At 39.9% G+C, this 13623-nt stretch overlaps 1 protein-coding gene across 14 annotated transcripts in view; it reads right to left on the reverse strand.

The window, feature by feature from the left end:
* DST (dystonin) overlaps window positions 1-13623 on the reverse strand; it is a 508664-nt gene that overhangs the window by 182819 nt on the left and 312222 nt on the right. For 11 of the 14 annotated variants that reach the window (XM_066252929.1, XM_066252970.1, XM_066252888.1 and 8 more), the window contains 7 exons: window positions 10769-10881; window positions 10567-10673; window positions 7902-8021; window positions 5380-5475; window positions 5157-5284; window positions 1717-1810; window positions 1251-1405 (listed from right to left, as the gene is read on the reverse strand). In XM_066252929.1, coding sequence (XP_066109026.1) covers window positions 1251-1405; window positions 1717-1810; window positions 5157-5284; window positions 5380-5475; window positions 7902-8021; window positions 10567-10673; window positions 10769-10881 — 813 coding nt within the window. Of the gene's footprint in view, window positions 1-1250; window positions 1406-1716; window positions 1811-1920; window positions 2187-5156; window positions 5285-5379; window positions 5476-7901; window positions 8022-10566; window positions 10674-10768; window positions 10882-13623 lie in introns of those variants that run through there. The other 3 variants (XM_066252921.1, XM_066252958.1, XM_066252962.1) reach the window with 3 other exon arrangements.

Consider the following 13623-nt stretch of genomic DNA (forward strand, 5'->3'; position numbering starts at 1 on the left):
TGGACTTCAGTTAATATGTGTCAATCGAGGCTAATCAATGATAACAAATGTATTTACACTAATGCAAAATGTTAACAGGGGAAGGAGTTATCTGAGGAAGCATGTTAACTCTCTGTACTTCTCATTCAATTCTTCTGTAAATCTAAATTTGAAAAGTCACTGTAATCATATTGATAAAATTTTGCATTATAATTTTTTTCACTGAATTGTACTATGAACACTTTCATCATCACACAGTCTTTATAACTATCATTTATAATAACCATAATTACTGCACTTTGATGTGATCATCCTCCTATTTGACTTTTAAAATATTTCCAATTTTTTGTTATTATAAAGCACTTCTCATGTGAACAAAAAGCTTTTTATCTATAGTTATTTATGTTTTATTTTTATTAGTAATATAGATTCTTAAAAGTAGAACTGAAAGCATCATTTACAATTTCTGCTTTATATCTATAGTATTGATAGGAATACTATATATATATATACATACACACATATATATATGTATTATATAACCCAAAAGGTTCCATCCCTACCCCCAAAACTACTTCTCAGAGATATAATAGACAATATTCTTTTCAACACTTTGTTATAAAGCATTTTCATATAAAGAGAAACTAGAAAATTAAAAAATATTTTCAATTCCCTTTTTCAAATGTTGCACATATTTTAACTGTATGTTATTAACTACAATATTAAGTATTGTATATATAAAATATTTTTCTATCCCTTATCTTTGAAGAACAAATACCTTTTAAACACAGCCGAATCAACGTGACCTGCATTTTCAACTGAAAAGAATTTAAGCCTGACCAGGCGGTGATGCCACGAATAGAGCCTCAGACTGGGATGTGGAGGACCCAGGTTTGAGACCCCGAGGTCACCAGCTTGAGCGCGGGCTCATCTGGTTTGAGCAAAGCTCACCAGCTTGGACCCAAGGTCGCTGGCTCGAGTGAGGGGTTACTCGGTCTGCTGAAGGCCCATGGTCAAGGCACATGTGAGAAAGCAATCAATGAACAACTACGGTGTCAAAACGAAAAACTGATGATTGATTGCTTCTCATCTCTCTCCGTTCCTGTCTGTCTGTCCCTATCTATCCCTCTCTCTGATTCTCTGTCTCTGTAAAAAAAAAAAAGAGTTTAAGAACTCTAATTCATAAAACTGTCACACACTACACCCCTATCTCTAGTGCCCATATAGAACAGTTATACAAAACACAGGGTATACATAAGGAGCGCACTTACCTTTGTACCAACTGATCTGCATGGTAATATTTCCCATCAATGAGTATCTGCACATCAATTACATGCTGGCGTAAGAGGTTCTCACATTCAAGTATGTACCCGGCAATTTCTGCTTCATTCTGAAACTGCACCCCTGATTCTAATCTTTTAGAATCCTGTATTTTGAAAGAAGTCAGTATTAATTTTGTGAAACCAACTTTCAAAACTAGTGTCAAATGTGAAACTTGAAATGCTGGAACACAAGCCTACTACTTAGCTTCTCTGTTTTCCCTTTTGGTTCAAAAATATGCTTTGCCTTTGCTCACTGTCCCTCAATAGAGCAAACAGTGCTCATAATCTTGAACAAACTTTAAGCTTCAATTGACAAAAATACCAAGCACTGACCAAATGTTATGCAAAAGTTTTAGTTCATCCAACGGCACGGAGTCCTCTACCACAATCCCCGTGGCTCCTAAAATTAACTTACAGACTGAAGAGAATTTCGAGCAAGTATCAGTTTGTCTTCACAGATGACACTGTCCCTCTGCACTCGGTTGGCAATCTGCTGCAACATTTCCAACCTGAAAGAAGGAACAAAATATAGCCTCTCCCTTCGAAATTGCAGACTTCTCAATCGCTGAAAAACGCTGCCCCTCAAAAGTTAAACAGTCCCACACCAACGATTCAATACCTGTGTCCATCAAAGGATTCATTGCCGAAGCTAATGCAGGAGTTGATCAGTGTTGGTCCACAATGAACAGAGAGAAAATTTTCATTTGAGTCAAGGCTGGTTCGAGTGCTAGTAGTATTACTAAACACAGAATCACTACTATGGTAACTATAACTACTACTGTGCATTTTTTCCCTGAAATGATGTTTTCGTGACCATTAAAAGTAGACTAGAAAGTAGGTCTGCAAAAAGCTCTACTTCTAACGGCGAAAAGTGGCAGCTGAACAGTGTGGCTTTAATAGCTCCTTTAAATATGCCCCAACATGCATATTCAACACACAGCAAATAATATGCTAACTATTCAAAAGAATCTCGCCTAAAGCCATGCGTTTGCTAGCTGAGGCTTTGCAGCCTGCATTATAACCCTGCAAGTATAGACAAGGCAGGCTGATGGGCGTCACTGAAAAGGACTGGCCAAATATTTTCGCCAAGAGTCATATGATTGCAGCCACCTAAAAAACAACTCGGATGCCTCACTGAGGCCCAGGTACAATTAGCAAATGTTATTCAGGCAATAGCAACTCTCAGCTAAAAACAAACAAATACATAAATATTCAATTATAGCCTGACTTTTGTGAAGGGCCAGGGTCTCTACACACTAACAGGCTAAAAGCCGGCACCTACAAGCATGTATACACAAATTTGTTTGATGAGAAACAAAGTACACTCCAGTTTTAACTACAATGTCATTTGTTAGGTTACGTTAACTGGAAAATGATCCATTTACCTTTCTGTGTATGGCATGCTCTCAGGAATGTTCCTCTAATCTCACTACAGTTAATTTATATTTTTAAAAGCTAAACTGCTAAGTAGACTGTCGATGCAATGCTGGCAAATTTAATTTGTGCTTGTTTTCCCCTTCCATAGGTTATTACCTCGCATAAGAACTTGTTTGTTTCTCATACACTCCCATGCCACATGGCTATTATTTGCAATATCTAGTGAGTGCCAAAAAACTTGTTGTATCAAGAAAATTGGAGGTGTTTATCCAAACAAGCTCCTAAATATCTTTCTACCCCCAGTATTACAAAGCCAAACTTGCTTCTCCACTCTAAAGGTTGCTGTTTTCTTTTCAGAAGGCAAGAAAGGGGAAACATGACAGTGCCATATCAAGTACAGTGAGTAAAGAGAAAAATCGCAAAATAATAACAGCAACCCCTAATGTTTATTAAGCAATTATTATATGCCTGGAAATTAATCATCATACACACATTACCTCAGCTCATACTCATAACTACCAAATGTGGTAGATACTATTACATCCTGTTTACGAATGAGGAAACTGAGGCTTAGAGAGGTTAATAAACTTGCTTAAAATAACATGGCTTGCAAGTTGAGCTAATAATTTTATCCAGGATTGACTGATTCTGGACCTTGAACTCTTAACCACTATATTCTTTTATTAACATATATTAAAATCCAGCTTTTATTCTGATGACTGAAAATCAACTCCATATCCTTTCGCTGGTAGACTTTGCCATTAATTTGGATGATTATCTTAGTATTTCACTTTAATCACCTACAAATGCCTCCTCCATAAAAGGTCCATCCCAAGTATAGGGGGTCCTCAGGTTACAGCAGTCTCACCATATGTTTTGAGTTTACGATGCTCACTCCCATAAAAACTTAAAAAACCCGAGACGTGTGTTTCGGCTTACGCCATTAGCGTCATACAGCGATGACAGGTTTAGTTAAGGTCTACAGATGCCTTGCAATGGTATAGGCAGATTTTGGAAGGGAAGTAGTCATCAACCTTCCAGACTAGCCTAGAACAATTCTTTAAGAAGGTAGAGAGGCCTGCAACAGATCCTGTACCCTCTATATCAGCTGCTTCTCGAGAGGAAACACCTGTAGAAAAGGTAGAATCATCTCCAGCATCTCCTGCATGTTCCTTAGGCAATCCTGATTCACCTGACCCAGTATCTCCAGCACCTTCTGCAGGTTCTCCTGCCTCTCCAGCTTCCTCCTCCTAATAGTTCACTCTCTCCCACCTTGCAATGCCCCTTCCAGTGTGCAAGCCCACCACAGGAATAAAGGGAAGGAATTCTTTTTTTACACTCATTTTTGGTCATTTTTTCTGTTACTACAGTACAGTGTATACAGTACAGTATACAGTACAGTATATTTATGTCCTTTTCCTTTTTCTGTGGCTTAGTTGTGTTTTAGATTATGATTTTACAACTGTGTTAGGATAGGTAAGGGACTTAGGCTAGGATGTGTTTTGACTTACACTGAAATTCGGGTTACGTCGCTATTGTAGAAATGGAACTGTGTCATAACCCAAGGACCCCTGGTATTTCAAGTTTATTTTGGTTCTAATGATCCAGTTATATAGATATAATATCATGCTTTATCAAGAGTGTGATCCGTGAGGAATCCAGTGAACAATGTGAACTAAGGAACCGAATTGAGACAGAGGAGAGATCAAAGGGACCAGAGGAAAAGAGGACAGAGGGAAAGGGGATGATAGGATGGGATAAACCTGAAGGGAAGGGGGGAGGGCACTACAGGAAGGGGGACAAGGGAGATGTAGAGGGAAATACGGGGGAGGGGGGATGCATTCGGGGCGACACTAGAATCTATGTAAACACAATAAATTAAAATTAATAAAAAAAGACCATTCCAATATATAACCTGTTCTTTTAATTTAATAATGAAATGTTCTTCCACAGTATGCCTTATATTGGTGTTCCAGATACTATTCTGTTGTTGTGTAATAAATATTTTAATCAATAAAAAATAGAGTGTGGTCCGTAATGTAATAAAGGACTGACCAGTTAGACTTGCTCCCATACTGTCAGTGCTTTATTTCACATTTCAACAATGTTGAAGTCAAGTGTGGGGCACAGAGAATAAAAGTATACTGTATGTCTCTGTATGGGCCAGGAGCTGGGCTAAAACATTAGCAACCCAAGGGCCAGTGAAAACATTCCTGGAGCTCATCACAGTGGAACAGGTAACCCTTAATCAAACGATCACAGCAATAAATATAAAACTACAAGCAAGATAAGAGCCACGATGGAACAATATATGTAAATGTAAGAGTTATACACAAGACATCTGAACTAGCCTGGAAGGCCATGGAAGGTTTCTTGAGGAAGTAACACTGGCTCCAAAATGGTAAATTCTTTCCATGAAAAAAAACACCCCCCAGCCCCACCCCGCCGAGATCCCTGGCAGCAAGAACTCCAGCTTACCTTTCCACTTCGGGACGAAGCGCCTTCTCCCTCTCCAGCATGGCGATGATGAGCTTCCCCCACTCTTTTTCTATGTCATTTGGATGATAACCTTGAAGGAGCTTGATGCGTCCAAATTCTATCCAAATCTTGAGAAAACAAAACAAATGTAATGCAAGCAAATGCTCTATGTAAAAATAAATAAATGATAACAGCTGACCATACAAAGGTGACCTCTGCTTACCTCTAATAATTTATATAGGCGTTTAATTTTTGATTTTTCTGTCTCCTTTGGTGGAATTTCTGTTTCTTTAAACTGTAAATACTGATTGTAAAGTGCCTAAAATGAAAGGAAAAATAAATGAAGGCCCAAACTTCAGACTTGTTTTCATTATGGCATAATGTTACCACTTCAAATGCCGCTGTGTCAAACGCATTCAGTGGAATTCCTTTATAAAACTGACACTCAGAACTATACCAGCTAGTTGGCAATTGGATTATATAAGACTTGATGAGGGTTATATGTGAGCCTGATTCAAGATGTGCCACACAGTCATCTGGATAGCAATAATCCATGGTAGCGTTTACTGAGGCTCTACTAAAATCCTCTCATCATACAATCAAGAAAGATATACTTTCTAAGTGTTACAAATTCACTTTTAAAGAAATAATCTAATGCAATTTCCATAAAAGGAAAAAAGAAAAACAAAAAACCTGTTCTTGTCTACACCATGGATCTAGCGTTGAAAATAGAATCCTTATCAGATAGGTGGAACTAAAATTTAGCTTAAAGTCCAGCTGGCAAGGTTAAACAAATCTCTTAGTAAACAAAGATAGATGTTATTGGTTACTGCTTTATTATATATATTTCAACCATATAATTAAATTACCGAGATTGCAGATAGTAATGCAGAATCTCTTATATATAATTTATCATATTTACTAAAAAAGACCTTCATAAAAACTATGTGGATAAATATCTCCACATTTAATAAGTGTATACTATTTCATCTTTATTCATGCTGTTTTTAAAAAAGTCCCTTTAAATCTTCATGTAGGCTCTGGCCAGTTAGCTCAGTGGTAGAGTGTCACCTCAGTATGTGGATGTCCCAGGTTTGATTCCTGGTCAGGGCACACAGGAGAAGCGTCTATCTACTTCTCCACCCCTCACCCTTTTCTCCCTCTCTTTCTCTCTCTCTCTTTTCTCCTCCCACAGCCATGGCTCGATTAGCTTGAGCACACTGGCCCCGGGCACTGAGGATGGCTCTGTGGAGCCTCCGCTTCGAGTGCTAAAAATAGCTCAGTTGTGAGCATGGCCCCGTGGGCAGAGCATTGGCCCCAGATATGGATTGCCGGGTAGATCCTGGTCAGGGCGCATGTGGGAGTCAATCTCTCTCTCCCCTTCTCTTATTGGAAAAGAAGAAAATAAATAAACAAATCTTCAAGTAACACACTTCTGAAGGACTCCAATATTTTGCTGACTAATAAAATTACTGGCATTTTCCATATAGATATATGTATATAATCCTATCCTAGGCACCAGCAAGTAATCTGGTAAATCACTCAAACTTTTTCCTAAACATTAAGAATCTGCACTGATCAGAAGTCACTACAAATTTACCCAAGTGTCTGGACAATAGGAATCCATTTGGAAATAATTTGAACTTGAAATCTGAAAACTGTTTTGAATTTAAAACACAATGTTTCAAGACAATCATCAGTAAATGAGCACAGTATACCCTTATATGCTGAACGTTGTTTGTGGCAGACATGGTGATAAGGGAGAAATCTGCCTTGCCCTGGAAAGTTTTACATCCACAAAGGGAGACTTCATACAAACAACTTCAGAACACTTAAAAAGCATCATATGAACACATGCCAAGTACCTTGGTGCCAAGGACAAACTCCCTGTGGCAATATGAATTAAGAGCTGCTGCACAGATGTTCTGCACAGACGCGTGAACACAGTGAACAACTTCAACAGGGCCCACCCTGGGTTATCACAGTTTTTGCAACTCCAGTGTGATCATGAAAACAAAGCTTATAATTCAAGCAATGGGACTTTGTTAATATTCACATTACTGGTCTCTTGAAATAAAGCAGATTATTTTGCTATTACAAATCCTAATATACAAAATGAGGCAACATATTCTTCAATTAAATTTATATGCCTATAATGCCTTTTATAGTTCTGTAATGTCTTTGCTGCTTCGAGCTAGACTTGTTTGTGGGTAGTAGCAAATGCTCTACTAAAACCATAAATTGATTTACACTGGAAGTCAGTTATGTTATTTTCAAATTTATAATGATTTATAGTATGTACCTCTTGTATACAAAAGGCGGCTCTGAAGCAGTTTAAAGCAGGATTCAACACCACAGGCACACTCCCAAACACTGTCACCCTGAGCAAGCTCCCCAGGGTCCTCCTACCCCAGCCATCTGGGAGGCTCCAAGCACTTCCCATGCACCAGAAACAATTTGGCAAGGGCACGTCCAGAGACTCTCTTAAATCGGCAAACTCTCAGTTTAAAACTAAGGGACTCTAACTTTCTTCAGGCTATTGTTGCTATTATGTTGTCATTACTAACGTTTACCTCCATTTTCTCTGTATAATAGGAAGATGAGCACTGTCCTTTAAATGCCTACTTACTAATGTCATGCCGAGGGAAATTTTTCTTGCACTTGTAAAATAACAGAATTATTACAGCATGATTTAAAAGTGTAATAATCAAGTCAATTCTAGTTAACTTCTGCAGTGCCACTGACCTTTAGTTCTACAGGGTTATTAGGAAATGTTCTCTCAGACATTGTGGTCACATGGTGTCGAATCCACTGGATGAGGTAGTTCACCATGTTCTGGTATTCAATCCATTTGACTTCAACATCCTAGAACAATGAAAAGACAGAAAAGGTCCGTGTCTGTAGATAATAACATTCATATCTCACACAGGTTAGTCAGAGGTCCCTGTGCCATTACCCATCCTTAAGCCTGGCAGAGAGAACTGGCTAAACGTTTCCTACTGTCCGTGCAGTCCCGATCCTGTCCACATAAACAGCTTTAAAAGCATGCTATTGATATCGACCCTATGACCAGCCTAATGAGAGCCAGTTCAGATCCAGAGACCGTGGCTGCCTGAAGCTCTGTGTTGGGAAGGGTTGAGGAAGTGTCCAAGCAGAGCAGAAAAACCTCCAGAGTCACCTCCCAGGGGCAAAGGAGGGGGAGTAATAGCTTACATAAGCCAAGTGAGTTGCCACTCTGCCATACTTTTTCGATCTAAATCCACCATATGTATGAAACTCAAAAGAACTCTACAGTGTGTAAGAAACTAGATATGAATGAAAACTACAGGAAACACACATGGTGCAATTACTCAAGGCCTCACTTAGAAAACTTTTTAAACATGGAGGAAACTGGAAGGTTGTCAACTGCCATATTCAATTAGGTATTTGATGAGCGCTCATTAGGTTTAAAGCACGGTGCTAAGTGTTGTAATAAAAATACAATGCTTTAAGACAGAACACCTATTATCAAAGAGTTACTGTCTAGATGGGGAGGCAAGAGAGACTCATAATATAAACAGCTGAACAAAATGAGGAGCAGTGTTTAATTAAGTGTTGAAATAACGGAAGCAGGTGTTATACACTGGGAGGTGAGATGAGAATCAGCTAAGCGTAAGTGTGCCTGAAATGGTCCCTAAAAGGCTTTTTGGGGAGAGGTAGTCCCTGAGCAGTTCTGAAACTGCCAGTAAGTAATTGTTGGTAAGGGGCAGAGAGGAGTGCATAAAGACAGAGGAGCCCCAGGGAGCTAGGAGGACTCTGAAACAGAAATGCCCTGGCTACCAGCAGACAGTCTGGTTGAGATGTCATAGCTAAACATGAAGGCAAGCCGGATTCACATATGCAGAATTTTGAAATGTCAGAAACTAAACTGGCTTTAATCTTGCAAGCCATACGGAGCTACGGAAAGTTTTCAAGCTAATTCAGTGACAGTGTGCAGAGTTGAATGGGAGAGAAAAATAGTGGTACATGAAAAACCATAAAAATGCTATCACTGGGCCCTGGCCAGCAGGCACAGTGGATAGAGCATCGGCCCAGTGTGCAGACATCCTGGGTTCGATCCCCAGTCAGGGCACACAAGAGAAGTGACCATCTGCTTCTCTTGCCCTCTCTCTCTCCCCCTTCTCTCTCTCTTCCCCCCTTGCAGCCATTGGCTCCACTGGTTCCAGCATCAGCCCGGGGCACCAAGAACAGCTCAGTTGATTCGAGTATTGACCTCAGGCACTGAAGATAGCTCAGTTAATTCAAGCATCAGACCCAGAGGGAGGTTGCCTGGTGGATCACCGTCGGGGCACATGTGGGGGAGTCTGTCTCTCTATCTCCCCTTCCTCACTTAAAAAAAAAAAGTTAAGTTATCATCCTGTTTCTAATATGAAAAGCTAATAGTCAGGAACCGGCTGGAGGTAGTGAGACAATAAAGCAAGGAATGACCTCAAGTTACATTCCCAAGTAACACGCAACACTGCAGCGTTGGAGAACTGCATTAAATCAGAGGAGAGGATGACCATGGGAGCAAGTTACACAGAGTTCAAAAGAGTAGATAAGTGAAACAACAAGAGGAAGAGAATGGAAGTAAGTCTAAAAACAGCAGCATACAGAGTTGAAAGGCCAGAAAAGAGAGCTCACCAAGATGAGTTCCTAAATCTTCCAAGTAAACTTTCTTTTAAATGGTACCCGCAAGGGGGAGGGGAGAGTGCTAGGGTGAGGGGTGGGCATCCCCAAATGTACAGCACGTATATAGGGTTTCCTGTCTCTTCCAGAAATGCAGACACGCTGTTAGCAAGACCACTAAGAAATGGATGGTTGAACTTAATTACACAAAGTGTGAACTAATAAAGAGTTCAAAGCTATGTGTCAGAAACCTTGCCCTGCTCACACAGTAGCTCTGTCAATTTAGCAAAATAAATAACCTTCCTCGAGGTCTCACTGTTAAAGCAGAAAAACAATACCAAGCCAACTTCTCTCATGGGACTATACGTGTTATTAATAAACTTGAAAATAAATGTGAAATATTCTCTATACAAATACATCAAACAGGCAGTTGTCAAATAGCAGCAAGTTAAATGAAACTCTCCAAAATTCATTATAGCTATTATTTATAAAATGCCAAGTAACTCTGAATAGCCTACTTTATGAAAGAGAGCACAGTTTTTGTTGAATTTTAATTTTAATGGTAGAATGGTGTCATTAAAATGCAATGTCAGTTTAATAAATAGCATATTAACACAAATTCTTCTTAAAATATTTGATATTTAAATGAAAAAAAAAAGATAAAATATTTGATATTTAAAAATGATAAAGGCACTATCAACCAATTCAGTTAACTAGGCATGACTGAACCAGAAGTTTCTAGAATGGAAAGGTCAACACTCACATTTGCACCAATGCCTTCGCCACCTTCTGGGACTTTGGGAAATGCATCGTAGAGAGATGACACATACGTTATTACTGACTTTTCATCGGGAGAGGAAACATCAACATCTAAAAGCAGCAACATAAATTATTTCAAAATGTTGACAGATTACTCCTGATTAAACTTTCATGCCAGTCTATATCTAGCCAAGACAACAACTCACCTTCAGGATCCAGAAGTCTGATAACACCAATTTTTTCTGCTACATAAAAAGCGTGCTCTAAATTTGCAAGGTTGCTTTGAACAGCAACAGTATTCATGTCTATCAGGTCCGGCCTAGGAAAAAATTCACTGTATCAATTACATTTTCTCACATACCAATTTAACATTATGTTTACGTATGTATCTATTTATATAGCAAATGCTGTAAATTCTAATATTTCACAGAGGTTTTCATCAAATATTGCTTACATCTTACAGAAAGTTTTGTGTGGCAAAAGCAAGTATAATGAGAAAAAGACAAAAATTTGAACTTGGATCATTTTCGGCAAGGTGCACATAGCCCTCATAATCAGAATCTAGAACAGTGGTTCTCAAGCTTTCTAATGCCGTGACCCCACAATACAGTTCCTCATGTTGTGGTGACCCCAAACCAAAAAATAATTTGGGTGGCTACTTCATAACTGTAATTTTGCTACAGTTATGATTCGGAATGTAAATACCTGATATGCATTGTGTATTTTCCGATGGCTTTAGGCGACCCCGCTGGGGTAGCGACCCACAGGTTGAGAACAGCTGATCTAGACCATCTGTCCCAGTCAACTTATATAAGCTCCACTACTCAGCAGCATCCTTCCAATCCAACCAGCAGCCTCTCACTAGTTCTCCCCAAACACAAAAGCTTCTCGTCAGTTCAGTGCCAGGCCCTGCATCCCCCGTGCAGGATATCCTTTTGTGTCACTATTGTCTTCTACAATCATACTTATCTCTGCAGAGAGCTAGCCCCACCTCCTCTGTGGAGCCTTCACTCACCTTCTCAGCTCTCAGTTTCACCCTCTGTTCCCTGCACTCATACTCCTGGGCCTGTGCCCGTCAATCTTAGAGTATGCATATACTTCCTTGCCCTATTAATTCACTGCTTAATGTGCCTGTACATCTTGCTTCTCCCAACCAGTCAACACCAAGACAGCAAGAACCATGGGTTAATATACATTTGTATTTTATCCTTCTGCTGAGATAGAGTGACATATACTTAGTAGACATTCACTAAGTACCTACAGATAAGTTGGTAAATAGGTTGGTTGGTTAGCAATTTGAATCATAAATAAAAAACCAAATAAGCACTAGTCTGTATCTTCAAAACCACGCATGTCAACACACACACACACACACACACACACACTCACACTTCATTTCTTTCTAATTTGTTAAACTTACATGATACTCTAAACCACAAAGACACTTTGAAGCTAGCTCTATCTACATGAGACAAGAAAAGACTTCTAAAATACTCCTCAAATTAGGAGGCAAAATATGGCAGTTGAAAACTTGACTCAGGCCAGAAGCCAGTCAGGAAACTTTCATCTCAAAAACAAAGCACTAAGAGAATGCAGAAACAAACGTGGAAACAGTAAAGCCTTCAGAAAGAGTGGCACCCACTCCCACAATCACTGAGTCAGACCCTGTTCGTCCACTTCTCAGCGAAGGCACTAGCTCGCAGGCATGCGGGTTTCCACATCTGGGGGAGCTGCAGAGGGAAGGGGGGCTCAGAGGGAGCCTGGGGCAAATGCGGTGATTTCCACTACTACTTGGAAGGCTGTTACATGAGAACCTTTTCGAAAATATATCATTAATCCTAGGAAGGTAAGCAGCAATTTGTACTCCTTTTTTATCTGATGAGAATGCAAACTTCCAAAGACATCCAGTTACAGTTTTACAGCTCTTCGAAGTGCTCGCCACCTTGACTTGCAGCTGCCGTTCCTACCCGCCTACTTCCCCGGAAATGATTTGGAAATACTTTCATGTGTTTCACATGCCACCAATTTGATCACTGAAAAGTGACCGTACATTTCTTATAGAAACAATAACTCTGCTGACAATAGCAGAGTTAAATGACATACCTCTAGTAATAACATTTTTTACTCACTTAGAAGCATTTTTCTTCTCACATAGACCCGTTTGGAAGAATCTGCCAAATTCAACATTACTAACCAGGTGTGTACAACAGTCTAGACAATAACAAATATCTAAAGTTCAAAAAATTGTTTTGCTTCCATAAAGTTCACACATTTTGAAGAAATAAAAACCAGCCTTTCTGAGTGTGCCAAATCTCCAACAAGAAAGAGCACGTTGTTGTGCGAACCCTGCTATTAGCAAAGACAGTGTGCGCTGAGTAATCCCAGACAGAATGAATAAAGTCATTGAAGAATCAAGTTTTTGAGTGAGAATAAAACATAAAACTTCCTTCTGAATGACACAGTCATCTCAGCACAAAAGCAGCTGTATAATACATGAGTTTGGGTAAGTCAACTCTTTATCATGATTTTTAACCCTTTCATGGAACAAAAACAGAAAAGGTTTTCCTCCATTAGAAAGCTGCAGTAGAACAAAATTAAGCAAAAAGTTAAAAAGAATAATTTTTTTTTTGTATTTTTCTGAAGCTAGAAATGGGAAGAGACAGTCAGACAGAATCCCGCATGCGCCCCACCGGGATCCCCCCCTGCCTGCACGCCCACCAGGGGGCGATGCTCTGCCCCTCCGGGGCATCACTCTGTCGTGACCAGAGCCACTCTAGTGCCTGGGGCAGAGGCCAAGGAGCCATCCCCAGCGCCTGGGCCATCTTTGCTCCAATGGAGCCTCAGCTGCGAGAGGGGAAGAGAGAGACAGAGAGGAAGGAGAGGGGGAGGGGTGGAGAAGCAGATGGGCGCTTCTCCTGTGTGCCCTGGCCGGGAATCGAACCCGGGACTTCTGCACGCCAGGCCGACCCTCTACCACTGAGCCAACTGGCCAGGGCAAAAAGAATAAAATTTTAAAACCACTGTGAGAAAGGAAGAAGTGTCTACACGAGAAACTTTTTAA

Source organism: Saccopteryx bilineata, chromosome 1 (assembly GCF_036850765.1).
Source record: "Saccopteryx bilineata isolate mSacBil1 chromosome 1, mSacBil1_pri_phased_curated, whole genome shotgun sequence".
In the NCBI taxonomy this organism is placed as follows: Eukaryota; Metazoa; Chordata; class Mammalia; order Chiroptera; family Emballonuridae; genus Saccopteryx; species Saccopteryx bilineata.